This window comes from Misgurnus anguillicaudatus, chromosome 20, assembly GCF_027580225.2.
Source record: "Misgurnus anguillicaudatus chromosome 20, ASM2758022v2, whole genome shotgun sequence".
Taxonomy (NCBI): Eukaryota; Metazoa; Chordata; class Actinopteri; order Cypriniformes; family Cobitidae; genus Misgurnus; species Misgurnus anguillicaudatus.
The window spans coordinates 28855421-28878737 of NC_073356.2; the positions used below are offsets into that span (position 1 = coordinate 28855421).

Consider the following 23317-nt stretch of genomic DNA (forward strand, 5'->3'; position numbering starts at 1 on the left):
CTTTCAATGCGTGTGCAGTAGCACACACACATGCAGGGCCGCTGGAAGTCATTTTGGACAGGGGTGCTGTGAATTATTTTTTTTTTACAAAAAACCTATGAGCCTATAGGTCTATTTAAAATATATTTTAAAAATAAATACATTGAGTTTCACTACTTTATTGTCATATACACTTCAGTGCTCACAGCTAGGGTCTGAAACACACAGACATCATCAGTTCTCAGATAAATATGCACTATATGAAGCAGAAATACTTTTAATAATCCCAGGGGGAATTACTTTCGTTACATCTTCATACATACAACATATTTACATACAACATATTACAACAACATTTAATATTAAGTAAACTTCACAATTTTCAATGTCCGTGCAGACAAACATATTTTACTTTCGTTTTTAAGTTAGGATCACACGTCGATTAACAGTGGTAAAATATTCTCACAGTGACATACCTAGTTCATTTTTATATAGATCTTTTTTTACTAAATACAGTACTATTACTGTCTGTTTTTAAACTTTTTAAATAATTCATAAATTTAACAAAAATAATAAAATGGGTTTAGTTCTGAATCTGATATTGTATACTTTTATAAAGAAATACATGGTGTATAATTACATTTTTAGAATAGGCTATATTAGGCTTTTGGTGTTTCCTTTTTGTACATTATATTAATCCCTCACTAACGGACTATTGTCAATTATATTCTTTTACATTTTAATCCTATATTTTTTCATATTTAAAAGCGTGTTTGTGCTGCTGCGCATCCATGTATTTAATAATCAAACCCGCGTTGTCTTCCCGTTAATACTGTATGCGCATATTACTAACTCTAGCAAAAGACACTCGCGTCGCGCATTGTGCTGCGTTGCGCCGGTTGTGGAGTCCAAAGTCTCTCATGAGGAGACGAATGTCCAGGGAGTTCAGAATTTCTGTGTGGGCATGCATCAGCGAAAGGTGTGTGAGTCTTTTTTGGGTCATGGTGCTGCGTACCCCTTCAAAAGACGCAAGGCGGAGAAAGTGCGCTCGGATGAGGCCACGGAGATGGGTAGGCACAGACAGTAATAAAATAAAAATTCAAAATATACGTAATAACCTACGTGTGTCAAAAATAATGTCCTAAAATATTCATATTCATAAAATATTCAGTAATATATAAATTGTGCAAAATACTTTTACTTAAAAAAAAAAAATCTCCCTCTCGCCAATAGGGGGTGCTGCCGCACCTGCAGCACCCCCACTTCCCGCGGCCATGCACACATGTGTCTTTCTTTTATCATAAACCTTTCGACGCCTGTGTAGCAGCGCGTGCACACACACATGTGTGTCTTTTATCAAAGCTTTGTTGAGTGTTGGATCTTTCATCGCAACTTGCCTAAATTACCGTGTACAACACAGTAAGCAGCAGGGCCGGATTAACCTTACGGGCAACTGGGCAATTGCCCAGGGGCCCAAGACCTCCAAAGGGCCCAGGACAGCATGCGCACGAGCAAAATACTGTATCTGGTAATCTCCCGCTGGCCGCTTTATATTAAACAAACTGTCAACACGGGCTTTTGCGCTGCAAAGAGAGACGCTGCACTGCCTATGAACGTGAGTTGAGAGTGGTTGAGTCTCATGCGGACTGACCAATGAAAAGAGGGCCTCAGATTAAGACCCTTTCCTCATTGGTCAGTCCGCATGAGGTGGGTCAAAGGTTCGCCGAGCATTACGTGACGCACTTGCTACATTAGAAAAAAACGAGACATGGAGAAGCTAAGTGGGAGCGCGAAGCGGAAATTAAAAAAGGAAAAGGACATCAGAAACGCAGAAAATTTAAAGTATAAACAGTGGTGTAGTCTACGTGATTTGCAAGTATCTGCGCGATCCGATCGGCGTATGAAATCAAATGACTATAGCGGCGCGAAAGTGACTGGGGAGCATAAAACCCACAGGCGAGTGACAGCACAGTAGCGCGAGAGCGATTCCAGTTATCACATGGAGAAATCTGCTTTGAATCGCTCTCACGGTACTTTGACATCACCAAGAGGTCTGCATAGCGCCAAATGAAGTCAAACATGCAGTGTAAACAAACAGACCATGTGGAGAAGTGAACGAGTGGAGCAGTGCACAACATAAAATCCGGAGAGTTCACAACGCACATGTGAGTAAAAAACATTTAAATCATCAATCCAGTTTATTTCTTTATCTGGAGGTAAGGCTCCAATAAAATAAAAAAGCCAGTGTTTATGTCCTGATGATTTTTAGCTGCCTTCCAGCATGTTTGCTTGTGCTTCACAGTACTTTCCCTGTGTTCATTTATATCTACGTTCAAGATGTAGCCTATATGATCTTAAACTTCTGTGGGGAAAATCATGTCTGTGTTGATGTTCAGTTCAGACTTGCAAATTAAAGATAATGTTCTTCACTTTGGTTTTGTCAGGAATTCGAAATGAGGAAGAACCCAAATGCGGACGTAATGAAACACAGGACTTTATTAAACAAACAGGGTAAAAAAATGGAAAACAAAAACCCACGAGGGGGCAAACAGAACAGGGCAAACACAAATCAAACAAGACTACACTGAACACTATTACTTAAACAACACACTGAACATGAACTGGCACAAAAGATAAATATACTTAGTGATGTTACGTTTGACACCGAAGCTTCGATGCTTGCTTCAGACTCGAAAAGTCCTTGCAATGAACCACTGCTTCGGAGCTTGTATCGTTACGTCACTAGTCACGTGAAATACGACGTCTGAAGCAAACACACTGGTTCATTTCTCTAGTGAACCACACGACTGCTCTGATAGCCCAATCCGGCGTTGACAGGTTTGAAACTGGCGGCTTTATTTTCCACACAAGTGAAGCCAAACCATAGAAAAGCTTTCTAAACAATTTTTGTGTACTCCAGCATCATCTGTTTCATGTGAGAGAATATTCTCCAAAGCTGGTGAATTTGTTAAAAAAAGAAAGAAATCGCACACATCACCAAATGTATAGCCTATTAGGCTATATTATAAAATTATAAAAAAATATAAAATTATATTATAATTAATATAAAATTATATTTCTGAATAAAACCACAACATTTAATGAATACCCTCCTCCACATTGTCCAAGCCCTGTCCAGTTGCCCTCTGCCACATTATAAATACATTTTTAAAAACATAAATGTCCAGTAATAGTAAGTTGTAGAGTGCTGTATTTTACGGCTAAATATTCACACACAAACACATCTCATGTTCAATGTTTTATTGAGGGTTTGAAACACAGTGTCAAAGCTCTGACAGCCTAAATGGGGCGGGTACATTAACCTACTCGCATTGTCAGCTTTGTTTTATTACATTTACTTCACCAGCAGATGGTGGTGTGCATTTTCTGTTTGAATGAAGCTTCGAGTAATGAACCATTTTCGACACAATTGTATCGGAAAGCAATAATGCTTCGAAACGCTTCATTTGGCCATCACTAAATATACTGCAAGACTTACTGTAGACACTTAGACCAACCGAATAACACAGACGAACCCACACTGGACAACAAACACAAGGACTCTTAAATAGGGAGAAAGTAAATGACATACACCTGGAAATAATCACAAGTAAGGGATCGGGGAAAAAGTGACGAGACCCGGGAAATGCGTGGTCAGAATAAACCAATACTACAACCACACATTTCCCACATAGAACATATGTACTGTCAGAACCCTGCCATGCTAAACTAGATCTAAATACCAACAGGATCCGGCAGGATTCTGACAGGTTGGGGTGTCTAATATTAGTCTATATGATGTTCTTGTAATAATAATCAAGTAAAAGCCTATTTTCATTTTTAGACAATGCTTGTATATGCAAAAAATAAGCTTTTTATATCAATGACTATCCAAATTAAAGTAAATCCATGGTCATCTTAAATAGGTATTAATTAAAAAGTTCTGTTAAGTGAGCTTCCGTCAATGACGAGGACAACTCAGCTAAGTTAGCCAGGACTTTTCTACACCGCCAGCTTACTTTTACAGCCCGAAGATTATACAGATGCTGATGTGTTTTGCTTTCATAGCATCATATGTGAGTGAATGTCTTTGATAGTAGTGCATTTGTATGATCATTAAAATATTTGTAAATCAAAACACACCTGATGACAGTTAGAATTTGAAGTATTGAGTATATGTACTGTATAATACAGTAATATATTCTGTATATGACCATATTATGGTGATCCTGGGGTCGTGATGATGGGGCCCTTGAATATTGTTGACCAGGGTATAACAAAGTGTTAATCTGGCCCTTGTAAGCAGGGATCAGAATCTAAATCGCGGGTGGTAATTCCTTATCACTAACTTTGTATATTTCTTTCGTTATATTACAGTTGTGTTGTTAAGTGTTGCGTCATTGTTTAATGTTTTTAGTAAATTAAAACAGTCAAACATACGTGTTTAGACAAGGATGTTACAACCAGGACATATCAAGCAATATCTAACAAAGCAATAGTGAAACGTAGTAACTTACTAAAATGTTTTACTCACATAATACTGCTGTGCCATTCCTGTCAGATCCAATATTGTTGGAACAACATTGCTTTTAATCACAGTCTCACTCCAAATCCAGCATTGACTTCTGGCTTCTTTACAAATGAATCCTCGGTACACAAAGTAAACAAAACACTCCCCACGCGAGCTGGAACTTCTTTAAAACAAACTTCAACCACGCATTCCTAATGTTATGGTCCAAGGGAAGATTATACAGTGGCTGTTTTCTTCTACAACCGAAAACTCAGTTTCCATGGGTACTCATAACAGATCAAAATAAAATAAAAGTCAAAATAAAAGTCTCTCAGGAAAAATGTATTTAAAAGTCATTTTGGTTACATTTGGCAATCTTTAACCCTCTGGGGTCTAAGGGATTTTTAAGGCCCTGGAGAAGTTTTGACCTGCAGTGACATGTGTTTTTTTTCAGTTGCTTAAAACATAATAATGGCAAAAGTCTCTTAACACTGTGTTCAGCACAAACTGGGCTACTATGTTATATGATCAACATGTATGTACATGTTTGTATTTTTTAGAGAAAAATGTTTATGCATGGTTTTTGAAAAAGCTAAATTTTTAAGTGACTGATATAAGTCCACAAAACTCATTCTTAACATGTTTTCCAAAGACTGAAAATCATTCTGCCTACTCATTCACATAAAACAATATATTGATTTATAATTTCAATGTGACGTTTTGGTTAGGAAGGCAATATGCAAGGAGGCTGGAAAGCTCTTGAATAATCTGTGATTGACAGCTGAGGAAACAAAAGACTTGCATAATGAGCCTTTAGGCAGTAATATAAGAAAACGCCATTATTGTTACGTGTTTGTTTGTGAAAGCAACACAAAAGAAATGCCTTGTGATCCTGCATTAAATAAACTTACTGTGCGGAGGTATACGTGAATAAACAAGGTTTTAGATGTGATGTTTGCAATCACATCTTTTATAAGAATACCGCAAAGTGCGTCAAATATGAGGCCACTTACATCTGGAGATAACTTTAGTAGTCAGGCATTTTTCTGATGCAACGTTTAAATGTGATTTTTTTTCTTTAAAAAAGCTGATGATTCATGTCTTTTCTCATTTTTGTATAGAGCTGAAAGGAATAGATGGAATATATGATCCTGTTGTATTTTTGATTGCTGTCCGCTATCTTAGCAAGTATGATTTTAATCTTCTGCAGGAGCAGATGGAGAAAGAGCTTTCACAGCATAAACAACAATGGCTGATTCTGAGTCTGCCAAACATCACCTTAGAGAGTCTGATTACCCCAGTTTGATATAAAGGATCTTTGACGGGTACAATTTTACCACATTCGAGTGAAATATCACTGCTTATACGGAGACACTGTTGAGCGTTTTTTCTGCCTTTATACCTATAATAGGCTCTGTAGTGGTAAAGTATATTATTTTAAGTGTTGTTAACAGGTATATGATGTATAATATGCGTTTGATATGGATTTAAAATGTAGATAAATATTGTAGCAACAACATATCTCAACAGGAAAACCGTACAAAAAATTTTAAAAAGCAGTTTTGGATGTAAGTGCAGAAAGACAAAACGTCACCAAGCTTGTTTTTTTCTTCAGTGCATTGTGTTCAGTGTCTTAACATACTGTACCTCTGAATCAGGTGCAATGCATTTATTTTCATCCAGTAGGTGGGGTGTGTCTATCTGTTTTTCAATAGGTGTCACCACTTAGTAAATATGAGTCAACAGAACATTATGTACATGACATGTCATACTAGTGTAAAATGATGGTATTAAAATTACCATCGAAAAGGATCTCACTCTCATCTCCTTTTTTTAGTCAGACTTACTGAATCATTTTGTTTAATTTTCATTTCAACACTTTATTATTCCTTCATTACACTCTTAAATTTTATCGACATCTGGTAAAAGTCTGTCACACTTAAAACAATGAATAAAACAATAATGATACACTTAAAAATCCTGGGTGTTTCAATCAATAAGGGTCACATATAGCTAATTAAATTAATGTAGATTTTTTTTATTCTCTTAGTTTTTTTAAATAGTGTTAGCTCCTATTGTGAAACTTTATAGAGTAACATTGAATATTTCAAATATAATAACCAACTACTATTCAAAACTATTAATATTGCTTATTTTTGCTTATGACCCTATAATGAGAAAAGATTGCTCATTAAAATGCAAATCACATTCAAGTGTGTGCTTCTTTATTTTTGCATCACATTTACATTTCAGTCTTCATCTACAAAATTCACATCTGAAACAATTATTACAGAGTATGTCCTTGTTGGTGTAAAAAAGTCTATAAAAATAAATAGAACATCCAAAAAACACATAGTAAAACACAGATGTTGTCAATGTCATTAATTGTGCTCTTAATGGTTGAACAATACTCTTATCTCATATTTCATTGTTATTTATTCCCATAATTACAGAAAACCAGTTTTAACACACACACACACACACACACACACATCTATATAATTTTTTTACAAGACAGACAGTCCAGACCATACACCAGAGAATTGACAAGAAAACAATTAATCACAGAAGCTACAAGCAACCCTAGTTTAACTATATTTGTAGTTTAACTATGCTAATAAAAAATTCAATCAATCTGCCAAAAACTTGGTTGGTAGAGTTTGACTAGTAAAGCCATAAGTTATTTAACATAAGACAATGCTTTGACAAAGTGTGTGTCAGTAAAATGAAGAAGAAAAATAAAATTCTGTCATCCTTTACTGTACTTACCCTCATGTACTTTCAAGCCCATATGACTTTCTTTCTTTCTGCAGAAAATTTTGGAGAATGACTAAATGACAAAATGCTGACTTTGTCCATAAAGCCAATTAACATCAATAAAGTCACTATTAAAGTCAATAGTGTCCAAAGCATGCGAGCATAAATGTAACAATGTTTTGGACAACACTGACTTATATTGTATCAGCAAAGACATTCTTCAGAGTTTCATCCAATCCATGTTGTGTTGTTTGTAAGAAAGTCATATGGGTTGAAATGATATTAGGGTAAATTGGGACATTTTTGTGTGCACATTTGATTGAATTTGGTACAAATAAAACATTTTAAAATGGGATTCCTGTACATGCATACATTTGTGGTCAAAATTTACATATGCCTTGCAGAATCTGGAAAATGATGAAAATGCAGAAAAAATTGAGAGGAATTTTAAAAAAAAAAGTAAAAATTTAGAGGAATTAAAGATGATGAAGGTTTGTGTTTGTTTTAGGACTGCACTGAACAAAGTACTTCACATAACATGTTTGCAAGTACACAATAATAACTGCATTTACAAAATTACCCAAATATTTACATTCACTTGATTTTTAATACTGTTCAATCTCGACAAACAAGGACAGTGCTGGAAAACCCTATAGTTGCTTCTGATGTGTTTTTCCTTGTAAATACTTTTTTCAACAAAAAAAACTTTTTTTTACACCAAAACCAGTATTTCTGAACAGCCTGAGGGGCTGATCATACCAAACGTGTTTATGGCAGTTGCAGGCACCTTTTTTGAATGATTGTTTACACATTTTGTGTGTCATGCCATCCAAGGCGTTATTTCATGTTAAAATACATGAAAGGGCCAACACAAGCCGTGTCAAAAACAGTGATGGGAGCAACGCACCACAAAGCAATTCCGCCACTGCAACTCCACCTTTAGCGGCAATAAGCATGTAACAAAGTACTTTTCAAATCAAACAACGCAGCCACAATTACTGAAATCCAAATGAGCTGGCCACTCGTGTTACTCCACTTTGCAGACAAGACATTTTTGATCTAACATCGCAGGACCGTGGTGAGTGGCACAATTAATAATAACAAAGAACTTAAGAAGTAAATAAGAAGTGTTCATTTATCACAAAATAGAGTAACACGAGCAACCAACTCATTCAAACCTCAGCAACTGCAACTGCGCTACACGATCCAAAAAAAATACTTTGTTACATGCTCACCACCGCCAAAAGTAGTGGAACCACAGCAACGGAACCACCCTGCAATGCGCCACTCCCATCACTGTCCCCAACACAACCTGCCTTTTCCCCCTCATCCATTTTAACATGAAACAACGCATCAAACGGCATGACACACACAATGTGTAAAAAATTAACATATAATGTTTTGCAGTGTATGGGCAGGGAGCGTTTGCGCACTGTTTTTGCCGCCAGCCGCAGCATGCGCTTTTAAAGGAGCGCTGAGAGCAGAAAGCAGCTGACGTAATTTGCGTCTTTCCATTGTCCAATCGAATGAGGAGAGAGGCGGGTCTTACGTTGTAGTAAGGGAAGTTTACAGGTGCTTTGAAGAACCGGACTTCACTCGCTCACTCTCTCCTGCGTGTTTGTGCACTTCTCACCCTCAAACAAGGTCAGAGCAAGCGTCCTCTTTTTAAAGTTTCTGCTAATATGAGAGTTAACAGCAAAAGAGCGCACACGCTTCAATATTTGTTTGACAAGACAGCTGACTCGGTGGTTGCCTAGCAATATAAAAGATGCGTCGCACTGCTCTTTTTATAAAAGGCAGTGCGTCGCACCTTGCGTTTCCAAGCGTTTAAAGCACGTTTGGTGTGATTAGCCCCTAAGGCTGGGATTAAGCATAGCCTATTTGAAAAAAAAATATTTGATAAACGTATAATAGGCTACATGCAGAGAGCATACGGTTAATATCTTTACCTCATTTTTGACGAAGTTGGCTTTTGCATTTGACGTCCTCATATGTAAACATGTTATGTGAAAAAACTTCTAGTACATAAAAATCCTTTTAGCTTTATATCAAGAATGAACGTTTTGTCATTAATACCTCACCCTCATGTTGTTAACCAACCGAAAGACATTTCTTCATCGTCGGTCAGTGGCGGTCGGTGACTTCTTTTTTCGAGGGCGCGCCAATGCAAAGTTCGCCACAACATGTATGTAGGCCGTTATGTGTGTGGTTCATAATTTCAAAATATCGGCACGTCGAGTGAACCTATGTGCATCAGGTGTCCCGTCAAAACAAGTGCCCGCTGCAGATGCGTCCAAAGGGTTCATGACAAAAGAGACGCTCGCGTTTGCCAGATACTCCCATAATTCCATGCGTAATAAGAGTTTACTGTTAAGGGAGTGTCTTGCATGTATTTTGTGAACGCGAGCGTCTCTTTTATCATAAACGGTTTTGACGCATGTGCAGCAGGCACCCACCCTGACAAAACATGTGATGCACATGGTTCACATGATGCAACGAACACATATTTTGTAAACACGAGCAACACACAACACTCCGAACACATATTTTGAATTTGAGCTCCTCGGAAGAGCAGTCACGAGCCACCACTGTCTTCGGTACACAAATTAAGATTTTTTTTAATGAAATTCGAGAGCCTCGGGTGATTCAGGTGTTGAAAGAGACAATGGAAATTAATGACAAAATTCATTCAAAAGTCTTGAAGTCCTGTGATCCTCTTGTTATTATTACATTTTCATCATTTTCCAAATTATTCAATGTTTAGGAGGTAGTTTTTCATTTGAGTAATCTGTACAGTTCAATCATAAAATGACTGTGATCGTTTTTTACAGCCATAAGAAATGTAATTTTAGCAGCTGATGACATTAGTGAGATAAATCTATACCTTTTAGCAACTGATTACAATATTTATTCAGTTAATGGAATAATCTTTTGTATCTCAGTAAACTAACTGTAATTTTTCTTAAGCATATCAATAAAGTGCTATTTGCAACCTCAAGAATATAATAGAAAAAGAATATGTATACTTATATAAACAAAAAATCTTACAGAGTTATTTAAAAGTTTAAGAAATAAGGTATCAGCAAGTGTACACTTTCAAATTTTAACTGATACAATACCACTACAGATTGATTCCCCTTCAATAACAGCATTGCATGGTACAGGGGTTCTTTCCATTAACCACATTGTGTTTGCATGATGTATACTTTTCTTTACTTTGTTTGGTGCCTGTTAAATCCTCTGGTCCCCTTTTCTTTTGCACATCAGGGGGGTCATGTTTAAAAAATACAGTATATGACTACAAAAATGTAAATCTGCAGTTTTTTATGGAGAGAGGCCAATCATCAGACCAATGTCAGAAATTTCTGGAACATTATTTTACCATATCACTACCAAATCTTCGGTGATCTACTTATAAAAGTAACAATACAGATATTTATATTTATAAAGAACATGGCAATAACAAATTGGCAAAAAAAACCAAAATCTAATAGATAAAAAACAGCAGGTCATCTTACATGTCGACTCTGTTTGATCTCATTGAGGTTTTCCAGCAATTCAAGCTCCAAAGATTCTCTAAGCTTTTGGTGTTCTGCCCTTATTGCTTTGATATCTTCACTTTCCATTATTTCACTGTATTCTTCATCAGTCTGTGGAACAAACAGAGAAATAAAAATGTATAAACATATGCAGTATTTGGCAAATAATGCAATTTATATAATTGAAATACTCGATAGAACTTGGATTTGTGTGACCTCACCAGTTCTAAATATTCCCCAAGATTAAAGGTCTCATGTCCAGGAAAAAACATTCCATCCTGGAGCAGCTCTTTCAGATTCATGGCTACAAGGTGCAAAACTTCATCCTCGTAAGCATAAACCTTTCCATCCTCACACAACAAGAGCACCAACTGCAGGCCAAAAGCATCACATGGGAAGTAATCAATGGCACCAATTACCTCCATTTCCATTCTTTCTGGCAGATACAAATCTTTCCAGGCTTCAAGTTGCTCTTCATTCCCAGCATAAACTGTGCCATCCAGCCCACAGATTCTCAGACTACATTTGTTTGGTTTCACAAGGGGGATATTTGAGCTGCAATTAGACTTAACAAAACTTGCAACTGCACTGAGGTCCACGGCATCTATAGCATAATATAAATAAATAACATAGACACGCATTAGAAATACTATATTATCATTAATAAATATCATAATATAACATTAATATGTTATGAAAAGTACACAAACATCATCCCTGAAGAGATAAAAGGCGTTTGCGAGAACTATGAACCCACTATAGTATGAATTTATATTTGCTTGTCTTCTTCCACCACTATTATTATTTCTGGGGGGGGGGTGTTTTTTGTTATAATACTTTATTTAAAAAAATTTAGTTGAGGGACGTTGAGTAATGAATTTTGTATGCTTGATGGAGAAGAATCATACTATTGATTATCCATGCTTTCTCATTGTTCTCTTGCAAATCTGCAACTCCAGAAAGAAGATTTCTGTGCTGTCTTAGTTCACGCAAAAATGAAAATTCTTTCATCATTTACTCACTGTCATGTTGTTTCAAACCGGTATAAAAAAATTCTCCCTTTAATGACTTCATGTCAAAGGTGGACAATAGAGAAGTATTTTATATTACTCTACTAAACCTTTTTCAAGTATCTGTAGTTTTTCAGAGTGTTTTTTTTTACTTTTACTTCACTACATTCTAAAGCATAAAGCAGTAAGATAACTTTTCAGTCTACTACATTTCATAAATATGAGTTGCTTTTTAACTTTAATACTTAAAGGGATAGTTCACCCAAAAATGAAATTTCTGTCATCATTTACACACCCCCAAGCTATTCCAAATCTGAATAAATCTCATGGTTCTGCTAAACACAAAGGAAGATAATTTGAGCAATGTTTGTAACCAAACTGTTTTTAGACACCATTGACTTCCACTGTATTTTTATTTCCTACGATGGAAATCAATGGTGCTCCTGTTTTCAGTTTGATTACAAATATTTTTCTTTGTGTACAACACAATACAGACATTCATAAAGGCTTGGAACAACCCGAGGGTGAGCAAATGATGACAGAATATTTTAAACATCCCTTTAAGTACATTAAAACAACATCTATTTATGAGTAAAAAGTAGGAAATATGGATTAGAATGTATAATAGTGCAAGTAAAAGATTGTCAAAGAAAAACATGCTGATAAATTACAAATACAGAATATAGCTGCAAGCAGCGATACAGGATCAAGCACCTTCAGCGCAATGAGCACCCAAAGCACAGTAAACACACAAAGCACAGCAAGCACACAAAGCATGTCAGCAAGCACCATGTAGCGCATCAAACACGCAAGGCGCCGCAATCACAGAGCAGAACCACCACAATGCAGAGCAACAACAGCAAACATGAGAACATATGTGAACTACAGACATGTTAAGAAGAATTTATGAGGAAGAACAAAACTTTAATAGAAGATCCTAATACATGCCTCAGGCAGGATTCGAACCCAAGAACTCAGAATCTCAATGCATGTGATTTACTAGATGCGCCACTCAGATGACAGAGTTCAAAGTGGCAGCAGAAAAGAGCTTACAGATCTGCAAGCATTGACATATGCCAATAACTGAAGATGCAGAAATGACACCACAGATCAGAATTAAAACATACAATGAATAACAGAATCAGATAACTTAAACAACAAAGAAGTCAAGACAAAAAGCACTCACATGGGATTCAAACCCATGACCTCAGAATCTCAACGCATGTGGTTTGCTATATGTGCCACTTAGTTGACACAGTTCAAGGGGGCAGCAGAAAAAAGCTTACAGAGCTGCAAGGATTGTTCTGCAAAGATGCAGACTGACACTGCGGAGCAGACATAACAGAAATACAATGTATATGAGCATCAAAAAGCTCAAGTGAGATTGAAGACAAGAGGAACATTCTGTATAGTAATGCTATTAAATATAATATACAGTCATATTAATTTACTATGAGAAATAGACAACGTCACAGGCACGGTCAACTTTGGAGCAGTATTTTTATGAAACAAAACACAATATCAAAAATCAGTTTGGTCACGTCTGTGCGGATTGCTCCAAACATTATACTAGCAGAACCTGGGATAAAATAAACTAATTTTGTAAAAAGGAGTAGTGAAAAAAACATTTAACATATGCTTTGAAATAACTTATGAACAGAATGTTGGAAAATGACAAACGATGTATCGTTGCGATTGGCATAAACCAGTGAATCAGGGCTGCCATAGACACCAATGGCTAAGAAGAAGAAGCAAAAGAAGAATACTAACAATTCCATTAGGTGTCACAGCACCTTCGGTGCTTGATCCCTAATAAATTAATTTAAGAATAAGAAGTTATGTCTCTGTAACGCCTTCTAGTTGGAGATTCCTGTTCTGATGCTGAGTAGTTATGTTTTGGTTTTCCAGTTTGCCCTCCAGTTTGTCCCTTGCCCTGGGCTCTTCATATCTGCTGATACGCTCACCATCATGACCTTGCCACCATTTAACCGCTCTGGACAGCTGTTTCCTCCTAAAATGGAATTCAGTTTTCTTTTTTATATTAGTTTGGTCCATTTCACCATTTGTAGTCCTTATGCTTCACTGGAGCCACTTGGGTCAAAGTGGGTCGAAAGCTTTGTAGGTAAATTCTAGTGAGTTCTAATAAAGACATTCACATTATCATATCCAAGCAAAAATCCAAGTTTAAGCTTCCATGATAGCTACTTGGCTATTTTGGTATCGTAATCATATTTGGTATTTTGCCCTCCAGTTTGCTTTTACCCACCCACAGCATTTCGTTTCTGTTAGTACACTCATCGTCTTCCCCTCCCACCTGCTGCTAATCCAGACTTTCATCACCATGTAGCCCTTTCACATCTCTGTTTTTTCATCCTAAAATGGAATTTAGTTTAGGTTCTTTGAATTTTTAGAGTCAGTTGTGGTCTAGTTTCACTGACTGGAGTCATTTGTCTTCAAGTTGGTAGCTTTAAAAGACACTCACATTATTACATCCAAGTAATGATCCAGGTGTTTCCATTTGCGTAATGATCCAGGTGCTCCCATTTGCTTCTCAGATGGTGGCTCTTCATATGCTTTACAATACGAATCATGTTTTGGTTGTCCTCACACTTTATAGTAACAGACTGTGTTAGCATTCTGTGCAAATGTTGCAAATCTTGACATCTTGTTGCTGGTCAAGATCTGCTATCAGTATTTGCACATAAGGTGGTCTACACAGTTGCATAACTTAAAATATGAGTCTCCAAAACATAACATTATTGTACACGATCAATGGATGATTGTTTCTTTTACGCAGTATGTCTGTCAGTAAACAACAGACACTCTGTTAAGCTTTAATCAGTCAGGGTAATGTTTGCATTTGTTTGCATTTTATGTGATTTTATGAGACCTCAGCTGGAAAAGGATCTAAATCTGTAATTTTATATTGAAATGTATAACTTACCATGTTCAGCTATTGACAGAAATCCCTCCTTAATGTTTTCTGTTATTCTAAAGGGAAGAAGGGAAAGTATTAGAGCAGTGGTTCTCAAACTGGGGTCCGGGGCCCCCAGGGGGGCCGCGAGATGGTGCCAGGGGGGCCCCAGTTTTATGTCATTTTAGAAAATACATTAATTTATCATGAATTCTGTGTAATTAAACCTAAAAAGAAATAAGGCTACTAACCAACAGCACTACTTTGTAACTGAATGTTTTGTTTAATTAAAATGTTACATTTTAGAACAGTTTTTTGTCATAAATTTTCTTTGGGGGGGGGGGGGGCCTCGAAGGAGTGATCTGCTCGCAGCACACGAGAAGCCCCTGGTGAGGAGCAGAGAGTTCGGTCAGAGTTGTGCAAATCACTCCGCCCATGCGGCAGTGCTTCGTCTTCAGAGAATATAGTTCTCAGTATGTATACTGTTAAAAGATCGCTGTGTCTCATATCACCTTGTTATTTGTACACGGTTTGACTCAGGGGCGAAAATCTCATCTAAATGTTGGGGGGGACAATAAACATAAAATTTTTCAAGAACAATTTTTGAAGGGGACACCAATAATACAGGCAAAATTGTACTTGCAAGGAAATGGGTACAGATAGAAAACGTTTCTCTTTCTCTATGAACAGACGCAAATTTAATTTTAATGAATGCAGAGGTGAAAAGAGTAGGCTAATAAAATTTTCTACTTAAGTAATAGTAAAGTTACTTTAATTATATGTTACTTAAGTAAAATTAAAGTTACTTTAATAATATTTTACTTAAGTAAAAGTAAAGTTACTGGTCTAAAAATCTACTCAAGTAAAAAGTCATTTTAATTTTAAGAGTTACTTTTTTACAGCGGGGAGAGGTTTCTAGTATAGTTCACAAAGGAAGGATATATACATCTCAAACTATGTTTTTAATTGTAAACATCTCTACAATTAAAGTGCAATAACAAATGTTAATAAAATAAAAAGCTTTTTTATAACTAAGAAACATTTATGGAATTATTTAATGATTTTTACAGGTGAGTTATGCACTTTTGAAGCAAAAATAATATGAGGTCAGCAGCTAGTAAATACAATCATTATATGAAGGTTGTAATTGATGTATTGCTGGTAACATACATTGTTATTAAACTATGTACATAAATGAGCATATAATGAGATGAGTGCCATGGCTATACACTATACATCCTTTACACGTTTATTAGCTCCCAGACCTGTGTACCTGATGTCTTTCAATCTCTCTCTCTCGCGCGCTCGCTCGCTCTCTCTCTCTCTCTGCAATGTCTAATGATCTGCGCATTCTCGAGGACGTTCTTAAGTTGTTTGACTTGACGCGAAGCTGCTAGACCTTGGAAGATAATGTGCATGTATTAAAAACGCGTCGTGCAAATTAGCGGTTAAAACCCGGTCGGCAATTCACAAACTCCGTACTCAAGAGCACGAACCCTACCTGAATGAAACAATCGCTTTGCGTCAAAGGCCAGGGGTTTCTTTCGTAAGAATTGAATTGAGGGTCTGCATTAGCCCGCGCCTGTCTCGTCCCTCGCCATGGTTCTTTTTGCGCGTTCCCCCGCCCATCAATCAATCATCCGACCGTGGCGCGTCTTTATCACCTTACTTTTTTATTTATTTTTACTCAGTAACGGATATGATTTAACATGTAGCGAAGTAACCTACAATACTTTAAACATACTTAAGTAAAAGTAAAGTACAGATTTTAAAAACTACTCAAAGTAAAAGTACACAAAAAACTCAGTTACAGGTGAGTAAATGTAATTTGTTACTTTCAGCTCTGCCTCACCTCTGCATGAATGCATAAAAATGTTTTCTTGATCGTTTATCTGCTTCTGTTCTCAGAAAACAAAATATGTTCATGTTTAGATGTCAAAATAGTCCAGTTTTAAAACATATGAGGATAAACTGATAAGTGATGGGAAACGTTGTATAGCTGATTAACGCGTCGGCTCCGTACACTTCTCTACCACCGGAATGTGTGGTGGTGAGGTAAAAGCGGCGCGGGCAGTGGACCAAACCACTGTGAGGCAAGGGAGGGGGAATCAAAATGTTTAAAACGTTTTTTTGTTGTTGCTCCGTTTGAATTTGTATTGTTTCACTTCTTACACAACTATTTTAAGTATTATAAATCATTAAATTATTTTTAATACACATATTCTAATGATATTTTAGGGGGGACAACCCTCAGATGGGGGGTCCTGTCCCCCCCGACCCCCCCGGGATTTCCGCCCATGGTTTGACTATACAAATCACAACACATAAATAGGAAAATGATCGCGTTATTTTGTCACTTATTGGGAGCAGTATACTAGCTGGAGCCATGCATTTCCAGTCTTTGTGCTAAGCTAAGCTAGCGGGGGCTGCGTCAGACAGAGTTACAGCACGCACGGAGATGAGAGAGGTATGTATGGACTTATCTAACTCTGGGGGATACGGTGAATAAGCTAAATTCCCAAAATGTGGGCGTGTTCCTTTAAATGGGTAGACTGGCTAAAAAAGTTTTAGAAGTTTCCTGTAAACCATATAAATATTTATTTAAAAAAAAACATGAAGCCGCACTCTCTCGCTCATCTCAAAGTATTGCAGTACCCTTGTTTGCCGGTAGGTGCCCCCCAAGCACAAACGCAAAACTCCGTCTATGGCGATCGCAGTTCTGTGTGACAGTGCACTGTAGTCATGTGAAGAAGTTATGGCATGAGATGTCGTTGTTTATTAAGGAAAAGGTACTTGTTAATTTTGTTTTGCTTTTTGAAAATGTAGTTTTTGGTTATTCAAAATATGAAAACTGTGTGATAAAGGAGGCTTTTGTAATCAATCTATTAATATTATTGGTCAAATTTCATATTCATAAGTGTAAGTTTTCTAAGAAAAACCCACTTTTTTCTGTATTCCTCAAAGAATTTAAAAATTATTTTTCCACAATTCAATCTAGTACTAATAGAAAAGCTATAAAAACTGTTCAATTATGTGCTGTCTTTAAAATCTTTGACTGATGTAATGGTCTTGTATTTTATTTTTATTTAATTTTTTTGTGTGTGTATGTTTTATTTGCTCCCCTGGCTCTTAAGTTGTATACTGTATCATTCTGTTGTTTAAAGCAATAAAAAAGAAAGTTCTGTGTGACAGTGATGTTGTGGAACTTACCCTTTTTTCATGGTCTCTCGTCAAATGTTATGCTGTAGACAATCTATTAACAAAATCACGTAATCACATTATTAACCTACAATTACATTGTATTCTTTAGATCAGGAGTTTTAAAACTGGGGGAACCCAGCAAAAATTTTAAAGTCTATCGAACATTATTACTCTATTATAAATTGAAATTAATTAAAAATGAAATGAGTATTGTTTATACATCATATGCAACTAAAGTCAGCTTATCTAACACAGTTATAGTGTTTATATAAAAAATGTAAGATGAATAAATGTTTTAGGAAGGGGGTCCCTCACAAAAGGTTCATCATATTAGTGGTTCCTTTACATCATAAAGTTTGAAAAAAAACTGCTTTTTACCGATACATGAAAATGTTATATTATAGTACAACATTTTTAAATATATAAAAAATTATATTAACAGTGTAACATGTTTCCCTGTTCTCTCCACCATTTTGTACTGAGCACTTTCTGTGGTTATTTAGCTATACCTGTCCCAGATTGTCTGTTGCCTCACCCTAATTATCCTTATTTGTGTCACTTCATAGTTATGCACTTCATAAGTATATTTCATAGCAAAACTATATGAAATAAGTATATAAAAAAATTACAATACAGTGGGTTTTAATAATATTAAAGAACCTTATTTGAGTTTGGGGCCTTTTAGCCAATCTTTTTTACATTGTTTTACACACAGCCTAGTTTTACACATAAATGGATAATTTAAATAAATCGTAATTACATCTTAATTTTAGGGATTCTCATACCTGGTTGAGGAGGGATTTGTCCTGCAATAATAGAAATATATACATAAGCATTGTTCACAGGACAAAACAAAACTTTCCGGAAAAGAGATTGTTACTATACACAAGTTATTTTGATATACATATCAGCAGATATAACAGCGGAAATCAAATATGATAGACAGATATAATTATATATATATATATATATATATATATATATATATATATATATGTATATATATATATATATATATATATATATATATATATATATATATATATATATATATATATATATATATATATATATATCTGATAAGTATGTATATTTTAATTTTTTTCCTAGTCCTTTTTCGCCATTTCATATCACCAAAGGTCTCTCATTACTTCCCGGTTCTACCTGATAGTTACTTGTTTTTTTAACGCTGAGCACAATGTATTTTACAATTGAATTTCTCTTTAAATTGAAAAGATGTAAGACTTTTTAACGTTTAAGATGTATTTATATATATTCATAATAAATATACATATGTCTCCAACAAAAATAGTCTAATTGCTTTATTTCTATAATAAAAACTGTAGCATTTTATCTTCAAACTACACTTGACATATAAAACCTTTCCAAACTTTTTTATCAAAACAAATAATTTTATCAAATGACAGTAACAAATAAGAATATTTATCGAAAAATATAAAAATGTACTTGCCTCGCTCACCGAACAGCAGCTTCGTGTTAGTCTTTGAATCAGGTAACGCCTATTATGGTAAATTAAGGAAGAACATTCTTAAAGGTGCGGTTGTTTTCCAACCAGTTTGAATAGGGTGGAGCACCTGACAGGTGACAGAAGTTTGTGGGCATGTGTTAGTACTTTTCCATTTAGAAACACATGCAAAAATATTTAACGTCAGCCGTTGCTGGAGAATTACTCCATTTTAAGGTTACAGCAGTGACAACACTTACACTGACAATAACAAGCAAATGTGAATATGAAATACCTCAATATAAATAAATAAATTTCTTGTTAGTTCCCCTAAACAGAAGCTTTTTTAATTAATTTGTCAAATTAGATATAAAATTGATTTAAAGAGGTTTTTTATTTTAAATTATATAAACTTCCTCCTTTATGCTGTTCTCTTCTCCCCATCGTACCATTCTTACCTGTAAACCTGAGTTAAACTGAGTTAAACTTTGGACAGCTCTTAAATTTATTTTTGTCTAGGACTAGTCTGATCGCCCCATATTGTATTCTATAGGATAAAATATTAAATGGTCCCTCATTCTTAAATTGTTAACTGGAATAAAAAAATCATAAATGTATGTACTTGGTTTATGTTTAAAATGATTTTTAATTTGAGTTAATAAACTGTATTTTACAACGTGAAACAACATTTAACATATTAGCTTCAAGTTTTTATACATTTCTGGTCTAACCAACTTGTAGGGGCAGTTTCCCAAACAAGGTTTAAATTAATCCAGGACTAGGCTTTATATGACATTCAAGTAGTTTATACCTTACAAAAAACTTTACTGGTGTGCATCTTGAGACAAAACAATGGCACTGATATGTGTAAAGATAAGTCAGTGCAGGATGATTTTAAATTAGAACCACTCAAACAATTGATTTTAGTCTGGGACAAGGATAAGCCTTGTCTGAGAAACAGTAATGTTGTAGACATTTTTACTTAAAAAACTTACATTATACCATAAGGTGGCAGGAACATAAAAATCTAACTGAATTACAAAATATACATACAATATTTTAAAAGGATTTTAAATAATAACATTTCACATTTTTTTTCAAAATATTGGATATGTTTTCATGTTTACAGTCTATGTAAACACGCAGCGCATATTAACATTCATCACCCCCACCATCACAAATTTCAGCATAACATAAAATATTTTTGTCCTTATCGAGATATAATTGTCAAAAAGACAACACCAATGACAGTATATACATGCATGAAATAAAATAATAAATACACATTCAGGTTTTACCAGATATCAGGTGTGGCTTGTGCTCAAAACACTAGCTTGTTTGCATTAAGAATTAGTAATGGTAGCCATGCCTTATTGTCCAGATTTCAAAGCACGTTTTCAAACCAGTGTGAACCATTTTAACGGCAAAATCTGTATGAATGGGGTTACAAAATGTTTAGTCATTTAATAAATACAAATCTAATTTATAAAAATCTAAAAATAAAAATCTAGACGCAAACATGCTCACGTTCAAACGCGGCAAAACGTGACATTTTCACGTTGCTCCATACGTAAAATAGTCACGTATTTGCGTGATATTGGGTTGTTCTGCAATGCTTCAGCAGGTCCAATGAAACATTTGACATTTAAAAAAACATTCTTCTTTACAGTGATTAATTTACGTAAACATTTAATACGTCCATAGGAACCTGTTATTCTTCTTTTAAACCATTTTTGGTTCTAAATGGGACCTTCACTGTCTGGGTTAAAAACAGGAAGACAATCTCTATTTAGCATGTTGGTGAGTGAAGGTATGGAAACAAGCTTTTCTCTCAATTTGTTAATGGTTTTAGTTTCTAAGTCTGATATATTTTCCTGTGTATAATTTTTGATCTCCGTATTCTCTAGCATAAAATTGTCATTAATCAGGAGTTTACTTAAGCACTCTGTCTCTGCACAATTGCCAAAAGGATAAAATTTCTGTTCAGTCCCCTCCCCTTGTAGGCTAAAAATGCGTTTACAGTTTTTGCATGGCGGTATTTCCTTATAGGTGTTGTCTTGCCAATTTCTAAGGTATGCCTGGCATTTCATAGACCCAGGAAACTTTAAACCTTCACTCTCTTGTGTGTGGGTAAATGACATTACTGAATATGAAACATGCTTATGCCATGTATTAATACACGATGAATATATCATAATACTTTTGGCTTTTTCTGTCTTACAACCCAGAGAAGCACCAAAATATTTTTTTGACGGGCACATGTTATTGGAGGAAATGCAAATAACAGTAGATTCCAGTGTGTAAACGTGTTGGTGTTTGTTTCCTGGTTTGTTAAGAGGGTATGGAAATTTCAGCTTTTTTAAGAGACTGCGAAGTTCCTCCATGACTTTCTCTTCTGTGTCATATTTAAGCACCATCTAGAAACAGTAAATAACAATACACACACATTCATTAATTTTATTTGTCAAGTGGATGTATGAAACTGAAACACAAAATATATAATGGGAGGCTTACTATGTCTAACAATATTGAGAACGGTGTCCGCTTGGGCAGGTGACTCCTGTATTTCTCAAATGGCTCTGGAAATTCTTGTCGCAAACCTTCCGCCAACGTTGCCGACAAAAACTGATCGGGAGTGAGTCCGCCCGTATAAATGACCCCCAAAAAAAATATGCTGTGAAGAATCTTGATAGAAAATGTTTAAGGTCATTGAACAAGGTGAAATTTAATTGTTTTCAATGTCTCACCACTATAGCTAGACGTCAGTTTATTTTTTTATTTTTTTATTTATTTATTGCAGCAATTTTGTTTCACATACCTCGTTAACGTGTCTTCTGAGCATGTTTATGTTTTTATATTCTTCCATAACGTGGTGAATTAAAAGGAGCCCACATGTTATTAAGCTTTCTCTGCTATCTTCAAGCTGTTTAACGTAGTTGAGTTTTTTTCTGTTTGTTCAGAAAGAAATTAATTAAATGATGGACACTTGAATTAGCCTACCTACTTCATATATGTTAAATATTAGCAGCCATACAACGTCGATTTTTATTTTGGTATCCGAATGTATTTCGACAAAATACACAACAGTTATTAAGAAAATATAAATTTCTTACCTTTTTGCAGCCGAAGCCATCTTGTCGTTTAGAATGAGAGAAATAAAAGGACGGTGTTTAAACAAGTTTCAGCCCATTGTGTCGTTATAGAAGTTTCAGCCCATTGTGCCAACTCCACCCTTCCCTATTCGTGCATCTGATAATTGTCTGAAGCACCGCATGATCGATGTCATCCTACCTGTAGCTACAGATCGCCTTGATCTTTCTGACTTTAAGCCTACCAAAAACATTAAAAACATATAGAGCTTCGGACATCTGAAAGATGTAGCCTTTGCTTATTTTTATGCCTTGTCTTATTTTAACAATTTTAAGTCGGCTTGAGACCACTGCCTCTGATTTCAAAACTAGATTCCTCGTGGGAGGGAGTTTGATTGACAGGTGATGAGAGAAAAAAGCTTTTCGGAGTCAATTGAACCAACTGCTTCGCAAAATGATTCACTGTTACGGAACTTCATGCTTGACGACACCTGTAGGTGACAATGTTGCAATTGTATATATATACACATTGCATTGTATACACACACACACACACACACATTCTGGTTTCCATGTTTTGTGGGGACATTCCATAGGCATTTTATACTGCACAAACTGTATATTCTATTCCCCAAACCCCAACCCCAACCATCACAGAAAAGTTTCTGCCACCTTTGATTTCCACTAAACATCATTATGTTTGATTTATATACTTGTTTCCTAATGGGGACCTCAAAATGTCCCCACGAGGTCACAAAAATACTGGTATTCCTATCTTTGTGGGGACAATTGGTCCCCACAACATGATAATTACCAGGTAAACACACGCACACACACGTACCTGGTAATGCTC

The 23317-nt window shown here is 35.6% G+C and overlaps 1 protein-coding gene across 8 annotated transcripts; it reads right to left on the reverse strand.

Annotated features, from left to right (window-relative positions):
* Window positions 1-6692: 6692 nt before the first annotated feature.
* LOC141351500 (uncharacterized) lies at window positions 6693-22940 on the reverse strand. Of its 8 annotated transcripts, none has more exons than XR_012359770.1 (10): window positions 22489-22940; window positions 22194-22323; window positions 21890-22060; window positions 19382-21792; window positions 18696-18716; window positions 17920-17962; window positions 14740-14786; window positions 14278-14404; window positions 14062-14168; window positions 11398-13806 (listed from the first exon to the last, which is right to left on the reverse strand). XR_012359770.1 is itself a non-coding variant. In XM_073858442.1 (7 exons), the coding sequence occupies exons 3-7, from the start codon at window positions 17928-17930 to the stop codon at window positions 10386-10388; spliced, it is 708 nt and encodes a 235-aa protein (XP_073714543.1). In that variant the 5' UTR covers window positions 17931-17962; window positions 18696-18716; window positions 19382-19510; the 3' UTR covers window positions 6693-10385. The 8 variants fall into 8 exon arrangements, 1 of the variants encoding a protein (XP_073714543.1); XR_012359768.1 differs by having other exon boundaries at window positions 11398-12878; window positions 12982-14168; XR_012359769.1 differs by lacking the exons at window positions 11398-13806; window positions 14062-14168 and adding an exon at window positions 11251-11389.
* Between the last annotated feature and the right edge of the window lie 377 nt (window positions 22941-23317).

What these genes read in the sequence shown, in the direction of transcription:
- LOC141351500 (XM_073858442.1), bottom strand. An exon ending in TTGGGGAATATTTAGAACTG is followed by an intron (nt 10,897 to 11,006) that starts GTGAGGTCACAC and finishes TTTGTTCCACAG; the next exon opens with ACTGATGAAGAATACAGTGA. An exon ending in GATCAAACAGAGTCGACATG is followed by an intron (nt 10,520 to 10,763) that starts TAAGATGACCTG and finishes TTTTTAAACATG; the next exon opens with ACCCCCCTGATGTGCAAAAG.